This window comes from Ambystoma mexicanum, chromosome 2p (genome assembly GCF_040938575.1).
Source record: "Ambystoma mexicanum isolate Mex_15411 chromosome 2p, UKY_AmexF1_1, whole genome shotgun sequence".
In the NCBI taxonomy this organism is placed as follows: domain Eukaryota; kingdom Metazoa; phylum Chordata; class Amphibia; order Caudata; family Ambystomatidae; genus Ambystoma; species Ambystoma mexicanum.
This window is the reverse complement of record NC_090923.1, coordinates 1,058,680,973-1,058,706,194: the sequence shown is the minus strand read 5'-3', so window position 1 is coordinate 1,058,706,194 and position 25,222 is coordinate 1,058,680,973. Positions and strand designations below refer to the sequence as shown.

At 46.7% G+C, this 25,222-nt stretch overlaps 1 protein-coding gene across 2 annotated transcripts in view; it reads right to left on the bottom strand.

Moving 5' to 3' along the window:
• POLA2 (DNA polymerase alpha 2, accessory subunit) overlaps nucleotides 1–25,222 on the bottom strand; it is a 910,834-nt gene that overhangs the window by 684,793 nt on the left and 200,819 nt on the right. For both annotated transcript variants that reach the window (XM_069644973.1, XM_069644974.1), the window contains one exon: nucleotides 24,549–24,742. In XM_069644973.1, coding sequence (XP_069501074.1) covers nucleotides 24,549–24,742 — 194 coding nt within the window. The remainder of the gene's footprint in view (nucleotides 1–24,548; nucleotides 24,743–25,222) is intronic.

Genomic DNA, 25,222 nt, shown 5'->3' with positions numbered 1-25,222 from the left:
GGCCAAACTCAGCCTTTCATCCTTCCGAGGTGATAAATGAGCACCACACACCGTGGGTAATAAGCAGCGCTCAGATGCCTGAGGGTTTGTAGCGCTATATAAATGCTAAATTATTATTAATTATTATGCGCTCTCCACTTCTCTCAGGGTCCCACAACTGCTCACTCTTGTTCCTGTTCCGCGACATCTCCCGGACTTTCAGCACTTTCAACTCAACCCATGTACCAGTCTCACTGGTGCCCACCTTCAGGGCAACAGTGCTTCCTTCTGGGGTTGGGTTGCTTGTTTTGTTTGGCGGCGTCCCCGCCGATCAGTTACTGTTACGCTCACCTGGTCTCTGCGGGGGCGCTGGGGCACGGTTTGAGCCCTCCCTCAACTGGACGCCCCTGGATCGCCTCCCTCTCCCAGTTGCCGCACAGCCTGCTGTTCTGGATGCTGGTGTTGCCCCTGAGAGAAGATGAGGCAATGAGAATGGCATGGTGGTGTCGTGACTTCCCTCGACCCTCTCGTGCCAAAATGAAGTGCGCAAGCGTTTTCCCATGCAAGCTCACCTGTTGTGTTGTAACATTGAGCTATCTGTCCTGCTTATTATAGCAGGGGCACGTAGAGTGGACCTAGTTGCTTCACTGGTCCGTGGAAGTATTGATCCAGACCGGCTGCGACCAATCCACTTAGAAGGTAAGTCTTTTGGTTATGAATATAGTTTGTTTGTAATGTCTTTGGGTGTTGATCATTAATAGTAATTCTTGCAATGTCTCATCTCTTCCCAATAGGTGTGAAGATGCAGATCGGAGTCGTGGAGTGAATCTGTGGATTCCCATGAGGGTGATGAAGTTCCCCAATTTAGCTGGCAAGTTGGCCTTTATAATGGGACTCTAGTCTCAGGTATGGCGCGGCCAAGCGTTAATTATTTATATTATTTCTAACCTGTTCCATTTCCCTTGCAGGAGAAGGCCGGCGGCGTAGAGCGAAGTCTGGATGCTTGGTGCAGCTCCGCGGTTGTAGGAGGAAGGTACTGCGATGGAGAAGAAAAGTGGAGCTCGGAGTAGCTGGACACCCAGATCATGTGAGAAGGAGGCTACGACTCCGATAGTCGGGGGATGCAGGTAGGAGGCGCGCACAGCGATGGAGCGGCTGGAAGTAGGTAAGGTGCGCCTTCAGCGGTGGAGTAGCTGGATTCAGGTAAGAGACTACTTCAGCAATGGAGTAGCTGGAATCAAGTGGATGCACAGGTAAGGACAGCGGTAAGCATTATGCTGCAGAAAGCATAACGCGAATCGGAGGCATGTGGATGGGTTGGCCTTATATAGGCTGGCCCTGGCCCCTCCTTTAGCCCCGCCTAGTGGCTCCACCTTGCCCCTCCCAGGGATTCCTGCACGTGCCTTCCAATGATGTTCTATGGCCACGCACGGCCCTGATGCACATGCCTTAGGCACAGTGTGCGCAAGGCACACTCATGACCCTGGGGGTGAGGAAGGACTGGACCCTTGTCCAGTGGCCATGACAGCTACCCTTCGGATTCTCATTGGCCACCAGTCCCTTGTACTTTTGCAGAACAAGGCTCCTCCTCCTAGACTCCTGCTTAGCTCTGTGCATGGCTGCTCCCACTTCAGTTCCAGTAAGCCGGGTTGTCTACCCAGCTTCCTCGCTCAAGGACTGCTCTCCATCTCGTCCCCCCCCTCCCCCCCCACTCTACCTTTTTTGTATTTCTCTGGGCCAATCATGGTTAAAGACTAAAGCTCATTTCAGTTCTCTGGAGTAAACATCACACTCCTGGTCCTCTTTTTCGTCACTGTAATCATGGTAGAGGTAAATGGTAAAGCATTTGGTCTTTCCAGGGTTGTTGGTCAGCTCCATCATATTAAGTAGTTCAGCCTTATAATAACCGATAGTAATACTGCCTGTGGAAAGTGAGAGAGAACTTTATTTGGGGAAGGAGGGAGGATCTACTAAGGCAGTGAGATACTGCACTCTCTGGGAATGGTAGTCCCTAATGCCATAAGGGGGCTTCCTCTCCCATGTTATCCTCCCCGATGTACTACCCCCAGGGGGACTATTGTACTGTGGACGCACCACCATGGCCCCATGGGAAAGGTCTACGCCTAGGGGTGAAGGGACGACATCCTCTGATTCGTCACAGTGGCTAGCACCCTAAAATGGTCACGACACAGTCTTTGGTCGTCCTTTGCCCATATTGTTCTATGTCCTACCTGCCCTCTGGTCTGGAATGCGGTTGCTTTCCCAGGCAAAGAGGCAGTTTGTGGTTGAGCCCGTATGTGGGCAGTGGGACTGTCGGTCCCAGAACACGTCCTGGTGCCTAAATGTTGTTTCTGGCCAGATGTTGTGGCAAGTGTCTATCCAGGATTGGATAGCCACTGCCAGCTTAAATGGTGCAGATCCTTACCATTGGTGGAACTAGGGGAGCTTCCAGTCCAAATCTTGGATACAGGGACGATTCCTGCTGCCTCTCTTCAGATCATAGTTGGAGCCAAGTCTTCTTTGAAGAAAATCAGCCCATTGACCAAAGGACGAACCCTGCAGCTGGCCAGTACCAACTCTAGTGACGTCCTGTTGAAGCCCTGTTCCACTGCTTCATCACAAGAAGACCCACATTGGTTCATTCGGCCACTGGCTCAATGGGAATGACCAGAATTGACCCTGCTCAAGGATCCGTGCCTTCTGAAGTGTCGCTAAACCAACCAGCTCTCTCCTGGTCTAACTCGCCGCAGCCATCGCAGTTTTGAGTGCATCCTAGGAACCTTGAGGACCTTCTACTTATACAACGATATACTTGATCATTCATTTTCAGCCTTCTTGCACCTTGGTTTGTCCCTGGAAGATCGCCTGTTGCCGCCTGAACATGGTGACCCTGCTGCAATCAGTCTTTGCATCCTAGAGGCATCCTGAGGTCGCCTGCTCTGCAGACGTTTTCTCCTTTTCTTCGTTTGGGTGTACAGCTTGAAGGCATCTGGAAACTATACCAAAGCACCACAACTGACAGACCAAATCCAGTGTCTGAGAAAAAACTGAAAAGGAGATTACATAGTGGGGTTAAAAAGTATAGGGCATGCAGGGACTCAGTGGGGGAAGGACCCTCCATTAGAGGCACAGGTTGGGAGGAGTGTAGAGGGCGACATGGGAGGCAAACCACCCATTAGTTACTGGGTGTTAGGGAGATTTAACATTTACATAAAAATTATAAAGGTATTTGTACCACGCACGGTCACCAAAGGAATTGGTCCCCAGGCGCTCTGGCGGATCTGTAAATAAGGTGGGATGGGTTAGTAAGGTGAAGAGGGAGTAGGATACTGAGAGGAGTGGTGTTCTGTTGACAGCTTCAACTCGGTATACACCAGATGCTGAGCTTTGGTGCGGGTATTGGATCGGTGTCAGGCCGCGTGTGCTGTTGGTCCGGCTTATGTGTTGTTGCAGTGTTAAGTGCGTGCGGCTTGTTGTGCGAGAGATGGTTGTGTGAGGTTTTTGAGTGAGATAAGTATGCAGAGTTTGAGCTTATATTGGTTAGTGGGTTACTTGACCTTTAGCATGCTAACATTCACAGTTCTGTCCAAGTGTGGCACCCGTCGACCCCCCACAGCTATCTGGATGCGGCGAAGGCCAATGTATAGAACTATCTGGGTGTGGGCAAGCCAACATTCACAGTCCCATCCAGATGCGGCACAGGCTAGCGTCTAGAAATCTGTCCATGTGTGGGCATGCCATCATTCACAACCCTATCTGGATGCTACGCAGGCTGGTGTTCACAATTCCAAGTGTGGCACACGCCATCATTCAAGTTTCATCTAGGCGCGGGCTTGCTATCCTTCAATCAATCCCATCTCGATGCGACACAGGTCAATATCTACCATAATAAGTGTGGCCTGTGCTAGTCTTCAGGTTTCGCATAGGTGCGGGCATGCTAACATTCATGGTCCTATCTAGATGCGATGCAGGCTAATATTCTCAATTCTATCTAACTGTAGACATGCTAATATTCACAATTCTTTCTAAGGGCGGGCATGCTAGCATTCAAAGTCCCCTCTTGATGCGACGCAGGTCAATGTCCACAATTCCATCCAAGTGTGGCCATGCAAATATTCAAAATTCTATCTAAATGCGTCTGCCGGTCTGGATATGGTCTGTCCGGTACGTACGAGTGGGTGAGTCACTTGAGGGCTTTCGTCTTGGTCAAAGTATGTGATCAGTCTCTAGAGCCTTCCTTTTGTGGCTATTTTCCATGATATCTTATGCTCAGTCAAGTGGTTAGTTCTTTGGTTTGAGTGTATGTCCAAATTGAGAGTGGCCAGGATTGGAGTTATTTTCATCGTTTTAATGTCTGCGCATTCTAGTGCGTCTCTGTTGTGGTTACCCTGTGAAGAGCCATGATTTGAGGAGTTTCCTGAATGCTAGGTGGTTTGTTGTGTTCCGTATATTCTTAGGTAGGACATTCCAGGTTTTGGGTGCCTGGTGGGAGAAAGAGGATCCTCAAGAGTTTTTTTCCTGTTGTAGGGTTTTGGTTCCAGGCGTATGTCGGCGCTTGATCTTAGTGTTCTCGTCGGTTGATGTAGGTGTAGGTTGTCGCCTAGGAATTCTGCGCCATGTTTGTGTATTGCTCTGTGTGTGATGCACGTGGACTTGAACTTTATTAGCTGTTTTAGTGGTAGCCAGTGTAGTATTTTTAGCGCGGGTGTGATGTGTTCTCTTTGGGGTAGCTTGAGGAGGAGCCTGGCTGCTGCATTTTGTATGCGTTGTAGTTTTTTTTAGAAGTCGTTCAGGCATGCCCAGGTATAGGCTATTGGCATAGTCTACTCTAGACATGATCAGAGCGATGATGTTAAGTGTTTTGTTGGCGAACAGGAACGGTAGGATCCTTTTTGCTGCTCACAGGAGGAAGAAACATTTCTTGATTACCAAGATCACTTGTGGCTCTAGAGTGAGGTTGTTATCCATCAGGACCCCTAGGTTTTTTACAGCTGATGGTTCTGGTGTGGTGCCGAGCTCTCTTGGCCAGGGGATGTAGTTGATGTCTTCTCCCTTTTTTGAAACAATCATTATCTCCGTTTTGCCTGGGTTGATTTTGAGATGGTTGAGGTTCATCCAGTTGAATGTGTCACAAAGGCAATTCTCTAGTGTGGTGTTTTCTTCTCGGGTATCTTGTATGTTGAAGATTATTCGAGTATCGTCGGTGTAGTTGTAGCATGCGAGGCCGTGTTGTTTGATTAATAGGTACATGTAGATGTTGAATAGAAGCAGGGAGAAGGATGAACCTTTTGGTACTCCGTACGTGGAGTCTCTGGGTTTGGATTTAAAAGGTTTCATCCATACGGTTTCTGTTCCATTTGTTAGGAAGGATTTGATCCATAGTAGGGCAGTGTCTATTATCCCTAGTCCTTCTAATCTCTTTATGAGGATGGCATGGTTGGCAGTGTCGAAAGCTGCAGACAGAGCAAGGAGAATCGGGGTGGTACTGAGGACAGAGTCTGCGTTTGTTTTTAGGTCGTCCCATATTGTGCTTGGTCTAGTAGGCAATGCTCTTCTATGAATTCTTGGGTTATTTGGTAGACGTACGTTTCTAGCAGTTTGGCTATGTAGGGTATGTTGGAGATGGGTCTATAGTTAGATAGGTCCTCTACGTTTCCTTTTGTGTCTTTGAGTAACGGCTTGATGTAGGCTGATTTGAAGGCCTGTGGTACTTTACCCGTTGAGATTGAGAGGTTGAGGAGGTTCCTGTGGTATTTCCATGGGGGTTCCTTGTTTGAGAATTGTTTTGTATATGTCCGGGGGACAGGGGTCTTCAGGAGAGCCCGATTTGTTGCTTTGGTTTACCAGTTTGACGAAAGCCTCAACTGATATTTCTGGGAAGTTTTGTAGCTTGTGTTCCTCGTCGGTGTCGGTGGGGTTTGAGCAGTGATCGCTTGGTCTGTTTTGTATGGTGTGCTGGATGGAGGTTATTTTGTTTTTTAAGTGGTCTCCAAGGTCTTCGCAGAGTTTAATCAATGGAATTGGCGTGTTGTTGCAGCCCGGTGTTTTTTTTTAAATTTCGTTTCTGATTTTGAATAGTTCTTTGAGCGTTTGGTGCTCTGAGATTCTGTTGTCATAAGGTTTCCTCTTCGCTTTTTTGTATTTCCTTTTTATATGAGCGGATCTGTTGTAGGAATTTCAATTTGTTTGCAGAGGTGTTGTTGGTCCTCCATTCAGATTCTAGTTTTCGTTTTTTTCTTTTCATGGTGTTGAGTAGTGGGGTGAACCACTTTGCTGTGGTTTTCGTGATGGGGTGAAGGGCTTTTCTTTGGCGATGTCGTCTAGGGTTTTTGTGATCCAGGTATGAAGTAGGGCAACTTTTTTGTCTAGATCTACTTCTTCCATGGTTGATGCTTGTGGTTTGCTGAGTTCTAGGAGTTCGGTTGGGTTGGAGTTTATGGTTCTCCAGTTTCTTTTCATCATGATGGGTCGTTTTTCTTGTTGCTTTTTTGTTGGAGCGGCCGTTGTGATTATGAATGGAATGATGAGGTGGTCGCTCCAAAGTATTTGAATTGGGGGTGCCGTGGGGATGAGATCCTTGTTGGCGAAGATTGCGTCAAGTGTGTGCCCTGCTGAGTGTGTTGCTCTTTGACTAGTTGTAGGTTCATGGCTGCTAGTTGGGCAGTTAGGGATTTTTGTGTGGTTGTGGTTTCTTCGTCGAACCAGATGTTGACATCTCAGAGGATGATCAGATGATTGTACTCGATGGCTAGGGTATTGATTGCTTCCGTGAAAGAGTCTATGAAAGTCGCATCGTAGGTTGGTTGTCTGTATATCAGTATGAATTTCAGGTTAGTTTTGGGGTTTACTGAAAGTCTTCGTATTAAGGATTTGCATTTCTCGATGTTTACAGGATCTTCCATTTTGATGGCCAGTTGTTCCTTGTGGATGATCGCTAGTCCCCCGCCCCCTCTTTTGGATTTTCTGTTTGGATGCATTTGAAGTCTTCAGGCAGGCAGTTGTTGAGGGTGATCTTGTAGTTGTCTAGCCATGTTTCGGTTACAAATAGGAGGTCTATGACTACTCCTGAAAGGAGGTCGTATATTTCAGTTGAGTGTTTGGACATTGACCTTACGTTTATTAGGTTACAGTGGATTCTACGGGTGAGATTTTGTTTTGAGATTATTTGTTGTTCAAGTTTGTAATTGTTCGTGGTGTTTCTGCGTTGATGTTGGTAGGATGAAGAACGGCGACGGCTGCATCTTCATTGAAGCGGTCCAATAAGTTGGTAACAGGGCTGATTAGTCTTGGTGTTTCTGATGTGATGCCGTTCGGATGAAGATCAGCGGGGGTTTCTTCATCGAGTCAGATTGTTGGGTGGGAGGTAGCATTGCTGGCTGTCGGTGCTTCGCCGTATTGTGCGGGATGTAGTGGAAAGCGATGTTGCCCCTCTGTTCTAGTGATGTAAGGTGTGATGGGTTGGAGCCCTCCCACTCTCTTGGTGAGTGCTCCCATCGTTTTTCTGCGTGTTTCAGGAAATTCTTTGCATGTTTCGAGGTTTCCGTGTTGGTGTACCGTGGTTGTTCCAAGGTAAGGTGTGAGGTATAAGTATTTTTCTCTTGTAGATTTTGTACCAGTTATGGCTGTGCTGGGCGTGTTCCCTTCCAGTGGGGCTGCTTCTTGTGGGTTCTGTCGGTGTTGTGTGTACGCGTCTCTTGTTGCACGGTCTTGTTCTCCTTCTTGGTGTCCTTTTCTGGGTCGGGCCATTTTCCAGTTTAGGTGCAGGCGTAGTAAGGTAGTTGGTCCTCTATGCTATGTTGTGCAGTCGCAGTGCCCTCGCTTTTTCCTTCTCTGGATTACGCTGGGGTGTTCTCTGGCTCAGTGTTGCTTTTGTGTCGGTGGGTAGGGTGTGTTTCCTAAGGGTGCACTGTCGGGGGGTAGGGGGTGTTAGAGTGTTAACGGTCTGCTGGAATGGAACTTGAGTTAGGTTGTGGTGGGTTTCTGGGATTGATAGAGTACTGAACTAAGCGCAGTTAGATTATTTGAGAGACTTGTATAGTGGGAGGGAGTCCTATTAGTGCAATCTAAATGTCACACAATGCAGTTTTGAGAGAACCCCTGCTAGATTTGATAGACTTGTATAGTGGGAGAGAGGCCTATCAATGCAATCTAGAACCTCATACAATGCAATTTGGAGCCAGAACCCCAGCTAAATTTGAGAGACCTGTATAGTGGGAGAGAGACCCATCAGTGCAATCTAAACATCACTCAATGCAATCATCTTCTATACTTTTGGTTTGGTAAGTGGCTCGGAGTCTGGGGTAGAGTAGTTGCTCTACTCCTGAACCAGGCCAGGCCACTCCTACCTTACTGGTCCTTGTAGATGGTTGACGGCCGGCCACTGCTTCCCCTGCAGACACCGGCTGACACTTGTTGGAGCCGCCTCTGTTGGAGCCGCCTCTGTTGGAGCCGCCTCTGTTGGAGCCGCCTCTGTTGGAGCCGCCACTGTTGGAGCCGCCACTGTTGGAGCCGCCACTGTTGGAGCCGCCACTGTTGGAGCCGCCACTGTTGGAGCCGCCACTGTTGGAGCCGCCACTGTTGGAGCCGCCACTGTTGGAGCCGCCACTGTTGGAGCCGCCACTGTTGGAGCCGCCACTGTTGGAGCCGCCACTGTTGGAGCCGCCTCTGTTGGAGCCGCCTCTGTTGGAGCCGCCTCTGTTGGAGCCGCCTCTGTTGGAGCCGCCTCTGTTGGAGCCGCCTCTGTTGGAGCTGCCCTTGGCCTTAGGGCACTTAGCCGCAGGGCTGCACGGGCAGGAGGGCTGCCCTGGGAGAGTCAGTTATGACCTAGGTGGGGTACCAATCAGGGAGAGGGGCGGGCTGAAAGGCTGGTTTAGGAGAGGGAAACACGGGAGGGCGGCAATTTGGGAGGTATAAGTATATGGGGAAACACCAAGAGCGAGGGGCTAGATGGGGGGCCTCACCTGTGCGCAGCCTGGAGCAAAAGTGGCGCGCAGAGGCGGCTCGCAGTGGGACTAGGTCCCAGCTGGAGTGTGGATGTCAGGCAGCCAATCAGGGGCTATGGTGGGACGGAGGCGGGGAGAAACAAGGAAGGGACTCGAGCACCAGGGAAGAGCGCTGGAGCGCTTTACTATACCAGTAAATGGGGGAAACACCAGGAGCGAGGGGCTAGATTCATCCCCTCTCCTAGTGAGACACCCAGCACTTTTTGCTGGACGTCTGGGCCTTTTTCCTTTCAACCCTGAATGACTAGAGCCTTTCCCCACTCATTCATTCTTGTGGGCTCTGTCTTTTGGAACTCTATTCTTTGTAGTCTATCTGTACTATGGAGTTTGTCAACTGTATAGCTCTTAAAGGCATCTGTGTTTTTACTACTGCAGTTACGGCTTATGGCTGGTGGCATTGGGCATGTTCTACCAACTATTGTGTAGTTTTTATACTGCAGGCTATGTCCATAGCCTCGGTACTACACAATAGGCGCACCCAAGTACCTCCCTTCTTTTTTTTACCGTTACTAGCGTGGTTTTTCTTTGTTAGCCTTCTACTACTCTTGGGTGTGTGTGTTTTGGTGGGAACCCTTGGGTGTCCACGTCTAGTCTCCAGTGTCTGGGCGTGCAGGCAGTGGGAGGGAGTGGGGGTGAGGAGTGTTCCACCCCCCCCCCGTCCTTTGTCTGCCAGAGTGCCTAAATAGGACCAGCTTCCAAAGGGGGTCTGGCTGTCCTGATTGATATATCGCTTTTATAAACGCGCCTGTACCAAGTGTTTCAGGGCGTGACAAGACAAGGAGGGGGGACCAAAGGGAGGACAAAACAACAATTTTACAAGGCCTTGTGTCATTCAGATCATGCAAGTGCAGGGAAGTGCAAGGGGAGAAGTGCTGAGGGGAGGGGAGAAACGCAGGTAACTCAATAAGTGCAGCCAGTGAGTGGCTCTCAAGTGTAGTGAGAAGGGACTGTAGGGATGCACATACAGACCATAAGTGCTGAGGGAGTCTGGAGGCAGTGCAAGGGCAGCTGGACATGCAGGAGGCTGGGCCAGAGTTCAGAGGGAAACCAGTGCTTTCTGTAAAATGCTGAGAGATTGCTGGGGAGTGTGCTGGAACTGTATAAAAAGGTGAGGCTTCTGGAGTGAAAAGCAAGTGGACCAGTAGAAGGTGAAGTAGCCGAAGACGACCAGAGACGCCTGCAGACCCTTTGCAACACTAAAGCGATCACTGCTGTCCTGACCCTGCTTTCTGTGTGACAGGAGCTCCAAAGAGGTTGTCTCCTTCCCTTTGGCTCATGGGAACAACCAGTTCCAAGACTAACTTCGAATAGAGCCATCTCCCGAGGTCCTAGGAGTTTCCAGAGCTGCAGAACCCCAATACCAGGAGACCTGCTGCCCATTTTTAGTGCATTGTTGTGGAAAGGCCGAATCCGTCCAAATCTTTGCTGAACCGGTAAGGACACTCCAGAGATCTGATCCATCTCACCCAAACCCCCTCAGAGTGCGAACATTGACCGGACAATCCGTGTCCTTTCTTGGTGCTGCAGAAAAGGTGCCAAAATCGCAGAGTGAACTAAGATGTTGCTGAAAGTCATGCCCCATGTCCTCCCTCGAGACTGCTGCCGAGAGACCCCATCCATTGTCCTGCCTTCAGTCATCAGAACAAGGAATCGGTAGGTTGGATCCAGAGCTGCAACATCATGGAGCATCCACCACAAACATTGTCTTCTAACCTAAGGTTCTGTGGGGGAAAAAAAAAAAAGGTATTGTGTACCAGATTCCAAGAAGTCGCTCCAGAGCGTTGGAGTGCACCTAGAGGTGTCCAGTGTCACCCACTCTCACCTCTGACTCAAGCCGCCGCTTGTGTCCCTTCGAGTCCTTCAACAGTTATCCTTTGTTAGTTGTTAACTTGCTGTTTCTAAAACACTAGAGACTGGAAGAAATCCTCAGGAACTCTTTGTATTCTGCTGCTTGTAAAGACTTTGTCGAAATGCCTTCAGCTTGGGTTGCGTTTTGGGCCTTAAAAGACTTACTGGGCGAAGAAACCATCTCCAGAGCCTTCAACCAGGCCAATGTTACACTAACCATTTTCCTCCCTTTTAAGTGACTTTATGTGTGGAGAATAAAATGTATTACTGTATGAACTATTAGAATCCGCAGGTGTGCGTAATAACCACTAATATGATAACATGGTCTCTTTCCTTTCTAACGTTGCTACAAATGTAACCACGAACAAACACAAAGTGAAATTACGCTTTTGAAGTGTATTCAAGTATTTTGAAGTGTTCTAGTGTAAACGTCTAAAGTATTTAAAGTGATTCTGGTGTGTATACATATATAAATTTTATATACATTATAAGTGTAAGTTTCTGGGTGGAGGGAATAGCTTCCCGGTAAAAGCAGCACAATTCTGGAACTCCCTTCCACCTACTTGCAGGGAGGACCTTCCCTACCTCCAATTCAGATCTAAGACCATGCATTGGCTCAAGGCTCACGACCGCTTGCTCTCTTGCTCCCCCGATGTCCCACACCACTAGGTTTGTAAATATGCACATTTAGGCTGTCAACTGTTCGGCATAGATACCTTTCATGAGACAACCGGCATCTTGTATATAATATTGCTTATATTGTTTATCGCTGTAACTTATGCCTCTTTGGCGTGCATGGTTTCTTTTTGACGCGTCCAGCACTGCAACCACAGTTGGACCTCATTCCTCTGTATGTAACCAAGCTTTGCAATCCTCTTGATGCCTCTGCGCCTTGCTACCTCTGGGTTAGGTGCGCAATATAAATAAATACAAATACATGTCTAAGGTTCAGTGTACTCACCTACAGCTCACATCTTCCTCTGATTATAAGCCCGACTGCTCTGCCACTCTGCCTAGGTCCTGAGTTAGTACAGACTGATACTAAGAGTTGGAGATCTACAAACCACTGGGTTAGCTTACTAAAGTCATACTACCAGTAGGACTTTAGGAAAACTCCCCTAACATTGGGGGCTGCCAGGGCTGGTCAGAAAGTGGGGAGGGTAGTGGGGAAACACTAATTTGCAGGTTGGGACCCTGGGAGAGGGTTTTGTTGGGTAGGATTTGGTAGGCATGTTATGACGATTGGGGAATTAGGGGAGCTGTACTTCGGTGGAGGTAGTATCAGTGTCTCAGTAATGGTGTATGGTCTGAAAAAGAAGTACTTAAGAGAAAGAAGATACCCACCAAGAACTTGTTCAGGCAGCTACTGTGTGTTGTGTCTCAGGGACTCAGATGCAGAATTCTAATCTAGTGTCGTTTACATATGCACCAAGAGCTCCAGAGCAACAAAGACTGTAGGCAGCCCCTCTGGCATCAGGGCAGGACAATAGATAGAAACTAGGTTGAAAGACCCCCCCCCTATCACTAACCCCTGGCAGATAAGCACCTGAAATCAGTGGATCCAGACAGCAGCAGAAGCAAGAGGACTGGTCAGCTTCGGCTCAGATCGCAGGAGGTAGGGCAAGGAATGATTCCTCATAGGAAAGAAACTGGTTAAGAGGTATCGGAATCGTCTTGAGGTGGGGGTGGGGGAGACCTTTTAGGCACCAGAAAAATCTTCATCCGGTCCCACTCAGTGCAGCAGGGGCTCAACACAGATCTCGGCGCAGGAGCTTCAGGGGAACCATGCAAGGGCTGCACATGAAAAGATCCAACTAATTCTGCTTGATGAAAAGGAGGAGTAGCCTGAAGCCTGGTTCCGCTGGTCGGAATGCTGCAGAGCTTTTCCTTCAGGTGGAAGGATCAAACTTAAGCAGCACAGATTCCTGCAAGAAGTTTTAGGCTCTAGGAATGGAACCTGCCAGTGCTAAGCTCCAATTATGTTGTGATTACGATTTTAGGCAAGATCACAGGAGCGGTTTTGGGGTTTAGCCTAAGCCCCAGTTTGGTAAATTAGAAAAACAGGTTTGTTGCTCCCGGCTATCTTGCTTGTAGTTTGTGAAATGATTATTTCTGACACCTTGGTTAGTATGAATTAATTCGTTTATTGTTCGTTGTTTTTCTGGGTGATTTTTTCCTTTAAATACATATCCATTGCCCATGTGTGGGCAAGGAAGCTTTGTGTCCCTAGGGTGGGCTGGGAGGCTTACCTCTATGTTCCGTCTGGCGTCCTAGGCGGTGCTCCGCTGCTTCTGCACACCGCGCTGGGTGCCGCCATTAAGAGCTGTTCGTTTCCTGTTGACTCACGTCAGTCTCGGGTCGCGCATGCGCAGGGTATAGTGTCTTAGCGCTAATCCCGGCGCATGCGTGTCTTGGTAGGCGACTTGCGCATGCGCCGCGGATCAGTGATCAGTGGTCTAGGTGTGAGGCCGATTCATGTTTGAGTAGAAACCCCATGCTGTTTATGGCTAATTCATGGTCTATTGATGTGTACAGGGCTTTGACATCTAGCGTAGCCATTAGGAAATGCGGTTCCCATTTGATTTTGGCAAGGATCTCCAAGGTATGCATAGTGTCTCTCAGGTAGCTCGGTATTTTTATGACCAACGGTCATAACATGAATCAGCCTCACACCTAGACCAAGTGGAAATGACCAAAGCCTTCGTTAACTTCTCTCTCAAGAACAATATATTCATATTTAATGGAGAATATTTCAAGCAGACCAAAGGGATCGCAATGGGAGCCAGCTATGCTCCTGCACTAGCAAACTGCTTCATGCACTCCTATGAACTCAAACATGCAATGAAAAGACAAATTCACCAGGCTCATTGTCAATTGGGCCAGATTCATAGATGATATTATCTTAATTTGGAAGGGAACTAAAGATGAACTGAATGAATATATGGGCTATCTCAATACCAATGACTTTGGTATAGAACTAACCAGCCACATCAGCAATGTTCAAATTGACTTCCTCGACCTCAAGATTGAAATAAAAGAGAACAAAATCATTACCAGTACTTACCGGAAACCAACTGAAGTAAATTCCACCCTGCATGCAACAAGTTGCCACAGAAAAAGTGTCATTCGCAACATTCCGAAAGGAGAATACATTCGGGCAAGAAGGAACTGCAACACAGATAAATCATTCATAGAAGAATGCAACCTGCTGGATCAGAGATTCAGTAGTCGGGGCTATTCCCATGTGAACCTGGCAGAAGCAAGAAAACAAGCCTGCCAAACAGAGAGATCAACATTGCTTTACCCCAAACCCAGAAGACATGATGACAATCCAACAATAAGATTCGTAACGAGATACAACAAAGACAGTTATGCATTACAAAAAATTTTGAGTAAACATTGGGGACTTCTCCTCATGGACGAACATATCAAGCCGCAACTAAAAACATATCCCAGCATGTCATACAGCAGAGCACCAACCCTAAGGACCCTACTGAGCCCCTCCTTTCTTGCAGACAAACATATCGTGGCACAGGACTGGCTCAGCAAAATGACACCAATTGGTTTCACGAAATGCGGGACATGCTCAATGTGCAAGCATGCAACACAGACCAAATGTGCCAAATTCTCAGGCTGCCCAATCTTCAACATCACTGAGCACATTAATTGTAGAAGCAAATTGGTAATATATGCAATTATCTGTGTTTGCAATAAAATATACATAGGCAGCACCATCCGTGAGACACGCTTCAGGATTAGAGAGCATATGAACAGCATACATTCACAAGACCCCAAACTGTTACTGGCAGATGAACCACCAAATGGAAAACAAGAGTGATATAAGGTTCATCGGACTCAAGACGGTCCGACTGGGCCCAAGAGGAGGAGACAGAATCCGAAAACTAAGACAAGAGGAAGCACGTTTAATTTGTCATTTCAGATGTGTGACAAATGGCCTTAATAAAGACCATGATTTAAATGTCTTCCTGTAAACTTCCTCTTCCCCTTTCTTCTATTATTTCTACAATTTTCTATATTTTTCTACCTTTTTTTACCTCTCCTCCTACTCCTCCTCAACCCCCACAGGGATTCGTGACCTCAGGTTTGGGTATAACATGGCCCAACAAGAGACCATATCACACACACCTTTTATATTTATTTTTAATTGACCCTATTATGGGCACAATGCAAGTGATGCCACATTCACGCACCCATGTCTCACTGACTCATATCACCTCATGAACTAACCCATAATTGGACTCAACCTTCGTACTCCCTTGATCCCCGCGGACTACATAACACATAACTGCATCATTAAGTCAGGTTCCCCTTAGATCCCTTTTACCTCGCAGCCATTGGCTAGGACCACCCATCCCCTTTCCAATTCACAAGCGTTCATCCGGTGAGTGTCTTTCACTGATCCGCGGCGCATGCGCAAGTCGCCTACCAAGACACGCATGCGCCGGGATTAGCGCTAAGACACTATATCCTGCGCATGCGCGACCCGAGACTGACGTGAGTCAACAGGAAACGAACCGCTCTTAATGGCGGCACCCAGCGCGGTGTGCATAAGCAGCGGAGCACCGCCTAGGACGCCAGACGGAACATAGAGGTAAGCCTCCCAGCCCACCCTAGGGACACAAAGCTTCCTTGCCCACACATGGGCAATGGATATGTATTTAAAGGAAATAATCACCCAGAAAAACAACGAACAATAAACGAATTAATTCATACTAACCAAGGTGTCAGAAATAATCATTTCACAAACTACAAGCAAGATAGCCGGGAGCAACAAACCTGTTTTTCTAATTCCTGCAAGAAGTTGTCAGCGTCATCTTGGTCACTCAGCTACTGCGCCTATCGAGTCCAATAGTGCAGTCCAAAAACAAACAAGGGATCAGGTAGCCAGCCTCTCCTTCAGTGGAGGCCAGCTTTACTTCTATTTTCGTGGGTACACAGGCATGTTTGAGATGTCTGGTAGATGCTCACCCAGTTTAAACTGACCTCATTCAGTAAATTGTAATGCAGTAAAAATGAAACCACTACAGTGCAACAAAGCAAATATCCACAGCTGATCCAAGGTTATGAAGGACCCTATAATTTGGATGTAGTGGGGGGCCGGTGCGAGAGTACGCTCACCCAAGGACAAAACAGGGCACTCTGGAAGTACCTATGGTAGCCTTGTGGTTTCTATGTCTATATGGTTAAAACATGGCGTCAGTACAGAATCAATAACCATAGACTTAGCAACTGGCTGCATCACAAGCGCAGAACTATTTGTTAATGTTAAAGGTATTTATATAGTGCACGATCACCAACGGAATTGGTCTCCAGGCACTCAGGTGGATCTGTAAACAAAGAGATGGGGTTGGATTAGTGGGTGAAGAGGGCATAGGAAAGTGACAGGTGGTGTCCTGTTGGCAGCTTCAGTTCGTTTTTCACAGTGCGCTGTGCTTGGATGTGAATATAGGATTAAAGCGACTCCTCGTGTTCTGTTGTTGCAATCTATGTGTTGATTGTTGTGGTGAAGTGTGTGCGGTTTGCTGTGAGAGAAGTGGTTGTGTGGGTTTTTGAGAGAGTGAAGTATTCAGACATTTGAGGTTTTGGTTAGTGGGTTATAGGTCTCTTCATTCTTGTAGTTTGTTTTATGTATCCGTTGTCATACTGGGTAGGTATATTCTTCCTTTCTTTCCTGACTGTCTAGTTTCTAGGGCAATGGTGTGGCTCGTTCCCAGCTAAATTATTTGAGCCTAGTACACCCGGATCGGCGAGCATTATCCCCTAGTTCGATAGTGGTGTTATATTGTCATTCCCATGTTCCTTCCCATATATTTACTGTCGGTGGTCCATTGGGTAGGTATATTCTCTTTCTTCCCTTTCCCAACTGTCTAGTTTCTAGGGCATTGGCGAGGCTGGTCCCTCGCTATGTTATTGAGCTTAGTAGACCTTGGTGGGCAAGCAATATCCCTACTTAGGCAGTGGTGTTATATTATCATCCCCGCTCCTTCCTATCCATTTACTGTCAGTGGGGCATTGCTGCCTGTGATTACAATGCGAGCCAAGGTGTTAGTGCTAGGTCATACCTTGCCTTCCTTCCCGATTGATCAGTGTATGTTCTTGGTACGATTGTAGGTAGTCTATCTTCAATTGTGTTAGGGAGTATTCTCTTATAAGGCTAATTTCCCAAACGTAGTGAGTCCCCCAGCAGCTTTGCTGGATTTTTGGGGTTTGTTTTTTTTCTCCTGCTAAGAGTGAGACTTTTACTCCCACTCAGACATGATTTGAGGTATGTCTGACTTGTTTAGTGCTTATGGGCTATGGGGTCTCTTTTTACTCCATAGGGTATCATCTGTTTTTCTGTATGTGTGGTACACAGCACCCTCAGTGCAGTACCACAGGGGTGTCACAGTGACCCCCAAACAGACTCCATACCCTAGGACTGACTACTGTCTCCCAGTTGGGTAAATCACCGGTTGGGTCTTTTTGCCAGAACTCGATTCTAAAATGGCGTTTGTGTCCGTCTCTGTAACTGAACAAGGTCGAGCCCTTTGTTCAAATATTTTGGCGGACTTCTCCACAGAAGCCCTCCAAATGGTGCCACTCTGTCTGGGTTCCACAGGAAGAGTGGAGGGGGGGGGGGGAAGGGAATTGGCACCCTGGACTGCGTTGCCTTAGCAAGCCAAGTCGCACTCTACTCTGATTGGCCCAGTGCAATTGACAGCTAGGCTGATGAATGGGGGTTTTTCCTGCATAAAAGCAGGGCCTTTGGGACTGGAACTTCAGAAGTCGCCACAGGACCTAAGAATCCGAAGAGGGAAGAAGCTGAGCCATCTGCAACGACGACACCACCGGTGAAGCCCTACTGCAACTACCTCACCACTTTCCCCGACAAGAGAAGATATTCTGTTGGACGAGTCTTCTTCCCCATAGCTGGTGGGATCAACCAGTTCGCCCTTTTCGCCTTCCAAAGACGTCTCTTGGTCGAATTGCCTGTGCCAAGCACCCCGGCGGCCGGATCGCCAAGCTCACCCCTTTTGACCGCGGATAAAAGGACTGCACCTTTTAAATCGGGAACTCCGCGGCTGGTTTCATCCCTGTGCAGTGCAATGACTCCACATTCCCTCCTCGACGAGATCTTCTCTTCCCCTGGTCGGAACCATGAACTTCAACAACTGCCAGGAACAATTGCCCCCGCTGGAGCTTCCTTTCTCATTAAGGTACTGTGTCCTGCCTAGCCTTCCTTTCTACAGATTGCTAAAGTGACCCTTAAATCCTTGGCTTCTAAACTGGGTTGGCTCCAGGCCTTCTAACGATATCTTTTGAATCACCCCAACCTCTGTTGAACACTCTGCAAAGACTTTCAGTGCACTTTAAACCGTGTGATCCTGGGCACATTTCGCTTTGCTCCATTTAAAGTGGGCCTGGCCTATGAACTTTGGCTCTACAGTATAACCTGCCTTTCTCCCCTTGCTCTGCACTCTTAAGTGTTGGGAACTGTTTTATTCTTATGCTCTGTCTTTTTCTCTCCCTGTAACTACATTATCAAAGTGCCATCTTGGTTAAGCGCTCACATGTTCTAACAAATAGTAGTGTTTTAACCCCGACTTGTCTGATAACTATTGAGGGAGGTGTGTATACTTTACATGACTGTGTTCTAACTTGCTTTTGATTGAGAGTGCTAGTATATGCCATAAAGTGTGTTTTAAATAAATAATTATATACTTTTTATACAAAGCTCTGGTCAGTGTGTGTTTGCTCTACTGTGTTTTGGCCCTATTGTGTATACTCTGCATACTGCCCTACTCTTCTTGAGAGAAGTCGGACTGCTCGGCCACAGCTACCAGGTAAATCTGGGTGGTGCGGACTGCTACCAATTGGATTTACTGCTTACTCCTGTAGTCTTAATCTTTTTGCAGTGTTCCCCAAGGGAACTGCACAGGATTCTGCCTAACAAATTGATAAGTGTATATGTTGTAGATCAGTAGATCCTTTCTATTAAGGGTCGAAGGCTTAGTGAATAGGGGGGAATAGGTTCCCCTCTGAGCCTAGTTCCGCTGTGAATGCCCCTATGGGCATTCTTTCTAGTGATGGGGTGAAGAGACAGGATTTTAGAGTTTCCTGAATTGTAAGTGATCTCTTGTGTTCCGTATGTTCTTTTGGTAGTTCATTCCAGGTTTTTGGTGCAAGGTGAGAGGTGAGAGAAAGAGGATCCTCCAAGTTCTCTTTTGATGTAGGATTTCGTTTCCAAACCGATGTCGCTACTGGATCGGAGTGGCCTTGTAGTGTGATGTATGTTTATTTTTCTTCTAAGGACCTCTGCGCCTTGGTCGTGGATTGCTCTGTGCGTATGCACATTGATTTTAACTTGATCCGCTGTTTGATGGGTAGCCAGTGTAGCGTTTTCAGCACTGGTGTGGTGTGTTCTCTTCGAGGTAGTTTAAGGATCAGTCTGGACACCGCATTTTGTATGCTTTGGAGTTTATTTAGGAGTCGTTCAGGCATGCCTAGATATAAGCTATTGGTATATTCTAATCTGGATATGAGAGCGTTGTTGGTAAATGGTAGGATCCTTTTAGACGCTTGCAGGAGAAAGCAGCATTAGGGTGTTAACTTGTGGCTCTAGAGTGAGTTCATTGTCCATCAGGACTCCCAGTTTTTTTTTTTTTTGCAATCGATGATGGGGCTAGGGTTTCACCAAGTTCTGTTGGCCATGGGATGTAGAGGTTTGTCTTCTCCGTTTTCTGTGATAATTATTTGTTTGTTTGAGTTGAGTTTGAGGTAGTTTAAGTTCATTGAGTTGAATATATTTCATGAAGGCTGTTCTCTAGTGTTGAGTTGTCTTCTTGTGAGTCTTGTATTTTATACACTATTTGTGCATCGTCAGCGCAACAGGTGAGGCCATGTTTTTCAATGATTTTAATTAGTTGGGACATGTAGATGTTGAATAGCAGCAGTGGGAGGGATGATCCGTGTGGGACTCTGCATGACGATTTTCCTGGGCTTGATTTGAAAGGTTTCATCCATATTGTTTCCGTTATGTTTGTTAGGAAGGATTTGATCCATAGTAAGGCATTGTCATGAGTCTGAATTCTTCAAGTCTCATGATGAGGATGGCGTGGTTAACTGTGTCGAATGCCACAGAATGCCAGGCCCTCTTAAAAACCAAAAGCTATAGGCTTAGGCAGAGCGTTCTCTACCAAAGCCATATCCAACTGGAATGAGCTACCTCATCATCTCAGACTTGGAAAAAAAAATCATCAAACTTTCAGGAAACAACTCAAAACCACTCTTTAGATAACCTCTGAACTATGCCATACTAATTCATAATCCGACAGCCGTCGTTCTTTTTTTGTTGTCCTGTGAATCATTCTGGCCACGGGTCAGTGTCGTGGACTGATGGGTGCGAGCTTCGGCGCGTTATAAATATATAAAAATAAATAAATCAGGTCTAAAAGTATCAGAGCAGTGCTGTGAGTCTGCATTTGCCTTTAGATCATCCCAGATTGAGAGAAGTGCTGTTTGTTCCCCTCATCGGCCTGAAGCCTACTTGTGCCTGGTTTAATAGGCGGTGTTCTTCTATGAATTCAAGGGTTGATATATATATATATATATATATATATGAGTTTCTAGGTGTTTAGCTGGGTAGGAGATGTTGTGGATGGGTCTGCAATTGGAGAGGTCCTCTACGTTTCCTGCTGTATCCTTGAGGAGTGGTTTGATGTATGATTGATTGTGGCACTCTCCCTGTTGCGATCGATTGGTTGAGGACCTTCCTGTAATATTCCATTGGTATTCCTTGTGAGAGAATTGATTTGTAGATGTCAGGGGCTGGGGGCAGGGATCCACAGGGGAGCCAGATTTGTTGCTTTGATTTATCAGTTTGACGAACATTTCCACTGATATGTGCGTGAAGTTTTGGAGTTTGTTCCGGTGTTGCTTGCATCGATGGGTGTCTTCAGGGTTGTGATTGCATGGTCCGTTTTGTATGGTCATGACTTTATTTTTGAAGTGGTCTGCAACATCGCTGCATAGTTTCTTCGATGGTATAGGAGAGTTGTTGCAGCTGGGTGGTTTTTTTAAAATTACTTTTATGATTTTAAATATATTTCTTTTTGGGCGTTTGGTGCCTTGAGGATTCTGTTGTCGTAATATTTCCCTTTTGTAGGTATGTTGTTGAATTTTGAATTGTTTTCCGCAGTCTTTATTGATCCTCCATTCTAGTTTTCGTTTTTTCCTTCAATAGCGCCTAGTAGTGGGGTGAACCATTTTGCTGTTGCTCTTTTGCGGGATGGGTTGAACTGAATTTGGCAATCTTGTCAATTGTTGTGGTGATCCAGTTGTGAAGTATATCTATGTTAGGGTCTAGGTCAGCTTCATCCACAGTTTTTGCTTGAGGTTTGGTGATCTCCAGTAGTTCTGTAAAGTTGGAGTTTTTTATGGTTCACCAGTTTCTTTTCATGATGATTGGTAGCTTTTCCTGGTTATTGGCGAGGGCAGTGTGAGTACGAAGGGGATGATGAGGTTGTTGCTCCAGAGGATCTGAATCGGTGGCGCTGTAGCAATTAGTTTTCTTTTGGCAAAGATTGCGTCTAGTGTATGTCCTGCTGTGTGGGTTGCTCCTTTGACCAAATGTAGTTCCATTGTTAGTTGGCTGGTCAGAGTTTTTTGTGAGGTTGTGGTTTCTTCCTCGAACCAGATGTTGAAGTCTCCGAGGATAATGAGGTGGTTATGCTCAATAGCTAGGTTGGTGATTGCTTCTATGAAGGGGTCTACGAATCCCGCATCATACGTTGGTGGTCTGTATACCAGTATGAATTTAAGGTTTGTTCTGGGATTTGTTGATTAGGGATTTGCATTTATTGATGTTTAATGGGTCTTCCGCTTTGATTTACAAGTGTTCTTGTGGATGATTGCCAGTCCACCACCTCTTTTGGTTTTCCAGTTTGCTTGGATGCACTTAAAGGTGTCGGGCAGGCAGTTATGGAGGGTGATCTTGTAGTTTTCATCTAGCCATGTTTCGATTACGAAAAGGATGTCGATGGCTCAGTCACTTAGGAGGTCGTAGATTTTGGTGGCATTTTTGGACATCGACCTTGCGTTAGATTGCAGTGGATCTTTTAGGTGAGATTTGGTTGTTTCCGGTTTTGATTTGTAGACTATCAGTTGGCGTGATTTTATGTTGACTCCTGAGGTTATGTGACGGCGGCTTGGTCGTTGAATCGGTTTGAGAGATTGATAATTGGGTTGCTCACTTCTATTGCTTCCTCATCTCTTGTCATTTGATGTGGGTATCAATAGTGCCCTTCTGTTCGCGTGATGTAAGGAGTAAGGGGTTAGCGTCATCCCATTCTCTTCTTGGGTCCACTCTTCTATTGTTCCGTTAGGGTTTTTTTTTTATCCGTCTGGAAATGTCGGTGTCGTTGAGGTATCTAGGTTCTTTGGGTTGTGCGAGGTATGGTGTAAGGTATAAGGATTTTTCTCTTACAATGTTTGTTCTGTCAATGGTATTGTTTGGCGGGGTGTGTTCTGTATTGAAGGAGTCTTCTGTTGGGGGTGGTTGAGCTTGTGCATCCATATTTGTACCGCATTCCTTTTCTCTTTGTTGGCATAAAATTCTGCGTCGGGGCATTTTGGGTCCTTGGAGAGGGAGTTGGTCTGGGTGTTGGGTTTATAGGGGCAGTTGTACAACTGTTCCTTGTGCCAAGTTGGTGTTGATTTTAATCCGCTTCGGTTGTTGCATCTGGAAGTTTGAGTGTGTGTCTTTGTTCAGTCGGTTGGGTAGGTGTGTTCCTCTTACAATGGTAGGGCTGTCCTGTTCTACATGGGAGGGTGACGGAGCTGGTTATGGGTGCAGTAAATTAGCGTGGGAATTATGGTAGGAGTTACTGGTTTTGGTGGTTACTGGGCGTTCAGGAATGTCGGGGTCTTCGGATCCATTACGGCAGGTACTGATAATATCCAGACGTCTGGGAAGCAAGAGGTGGAGAGCCTAGGTTTTGCAGGTGGTTTACAATGAGTTGTACTCTTGGGTGTAGGATATCCGATGTCCGAGGGGATGTAGGTTTTGGCGTAAGCAAAACAAGCTCGATTTCTGATCCTTGCACAGCAGCAGGTGGGACCAGGTTCTGCAAATGCAGGCAGTGGTCAAGATTGGGACACCTAGCTATCGGGAGAGGTTTTTAGGCCTCGCAGAAGGCAGGCGGTGATCAAGTATCAGGTTAGGGACACCTGGTTGACAAGGGAGGTTTAGTTGGGAGAGGTAGGTGGTAATTAACGCCCAATTTTAAGACACCTAGATATCAGGAGGAAGGTCCAGGCCTCTCGGTGTCAGGCAGTAATTGAACATCTAGACAGCAGTTGTACACATGGACGAGAACACCCGGACAGCGGGGGGAGGCTTCCGCCTCACAGTGTAGCAGGTTTAACAATATAAGCCAAGGGTGGGAACACCTAGAGTTGGCTCTCGTGTGCAGAGGCAGAGAGTTTCAGGTTTCACCATGCAGTTCAGACACAGGGGAGTACACCTAGGTATAGTTTGGTACAAGAGAACACACCCAGATGCGAGTTTTGCGTTGTGGGGCGGAGGCCTAGGTTCTATAATGCAGAATGGTACAGGAGGGACCACCCAGACTCGCGAATCCTGTATTGAGGCGGGGATGGGGGCCTAGGTTTCACTGTGAAATTTAGTACAGGAGAACACATTGAGATTGAGAGTCCTGTATATCACCCCAGTTTATTTCAAGTTGGAATCGGGACTCAAGATACCTCCAACTGAATTAATCCTTCGATCTGGGCTTGAGGGTCTATGGTTTGAATCATGTTGGTTGACCTCCATGCCCTCTGGTTTCATAGAATACGCAATTGTAAGGCTTTCCCTGTAACAAGTGCAATCTGTGCGAGATCTGCAGGTCCAAATCCCAGCAAGGTTGACTCAGCCCTTCATCCTTCTGAGGTCGATAAAAGGAGTAATTGTATATATAAATGTTCACGCTTTGGATAAAAGCGCTATATAAAATGACAAGTTATTATAGTACTCAATCACTGAAAGTGAATTTGAGACCTGGAAATTAAAATTCCACTTACCAATAAGAGTCTATTTCAGTCTATTTCTCTTCTTTACAACAGCCTAAGCCTAGAGAATCAAACCGATGAAGGAAAAAAATCTGAAAGCTTGAACGTGTAGACCATTGAGGCTCAGGATGACATCGCAGGTAGTCGTTGAAACCCATTCCTAATGGCGACTTGTAAAAACGCACGGTGCAATTTACAAAGCCATTTAGTAGATTGTATTATTTGAACTATAGAAGACTCGCACAACAAAAATTAACTTGCAAACCAGACCCCTAGCATAGTTCAGCAGAGCCTACTAACAAACTCATCTATAACCAGATTTCTTGGATGCACTGCCTCCCCATTTGGCTCGCTGGGTGAACTGAGCTCACCCGGTTTGTGACATTCAATAAAACGTGACGCATGGATAATCACAAAAACCCTTTCCACCACAGACCACCTGTATTTGACAAGTTCTACTGCAGAGACTAGGCAATCTGTAACAGGACCAATGTCCTGGTCTTCCATTCCTTAACTCTCAGAAAACCAGGAAGAAAGAGAAAGACAAGCAAAGTCCTGTTATCTACAGATCAAGTCCCAAGCACGTCAGGAGTATACTAGAATGTTCTCTTTAGACAACTTTGACGATTTTCCGTCTATAATCATTACCTTCTCGTATGTCTAGAAGCTTCTGGAACATGAACTTATAGCTTTTTGTGAGGGGTTCCTCATCAGGGATGACCATCTTCACTTGGGCACTTCGGCCACCGGTCCCACTCCATGAGATTCCATGTACCGCTCCAAATGATGTGACCACTTCTCCACGACTGCCCCGTGTGCCATACTTCTGAGAGGGAGTAGCACTGCAAGAGTAGGGAGGAAAATCAATGACAGAAGGGGCTTCAGGGTTTGAGAGCCGGTGACTACCATGCTCTTTACAAGCTTTCGGCCTAACTCACTTAAGTCTTCTAAGGAAGTTATAAACCCTGCGATTCACCCAAGTGGTACTGGTCAATGCACTCCCAAAGTAGTCACCAACTTACCTCAGCTATCTCTGATAGAGCCTTTGCAATGCTGTAGACAAAACATAAAATGCAGCACAAATGTTTGACATGCAACTTATTTGATGTGTTAACTGGCTCTCTGCTACATAAAAGCCGAATTGTCATATCGTGGGGTCCCATATTAGCCTACATTCCGACTTGATAGATTTATTGGGTCGGTCAAGCAAGAATTCATATTGCAGACAGTGGAGAGGCGGCCTTTAGCTCTGCGCACACTAAGTACACATGTGGGTAAACAATGGCATGACCAAGCTGCATGCAGCACAAGCAACTCCAGAC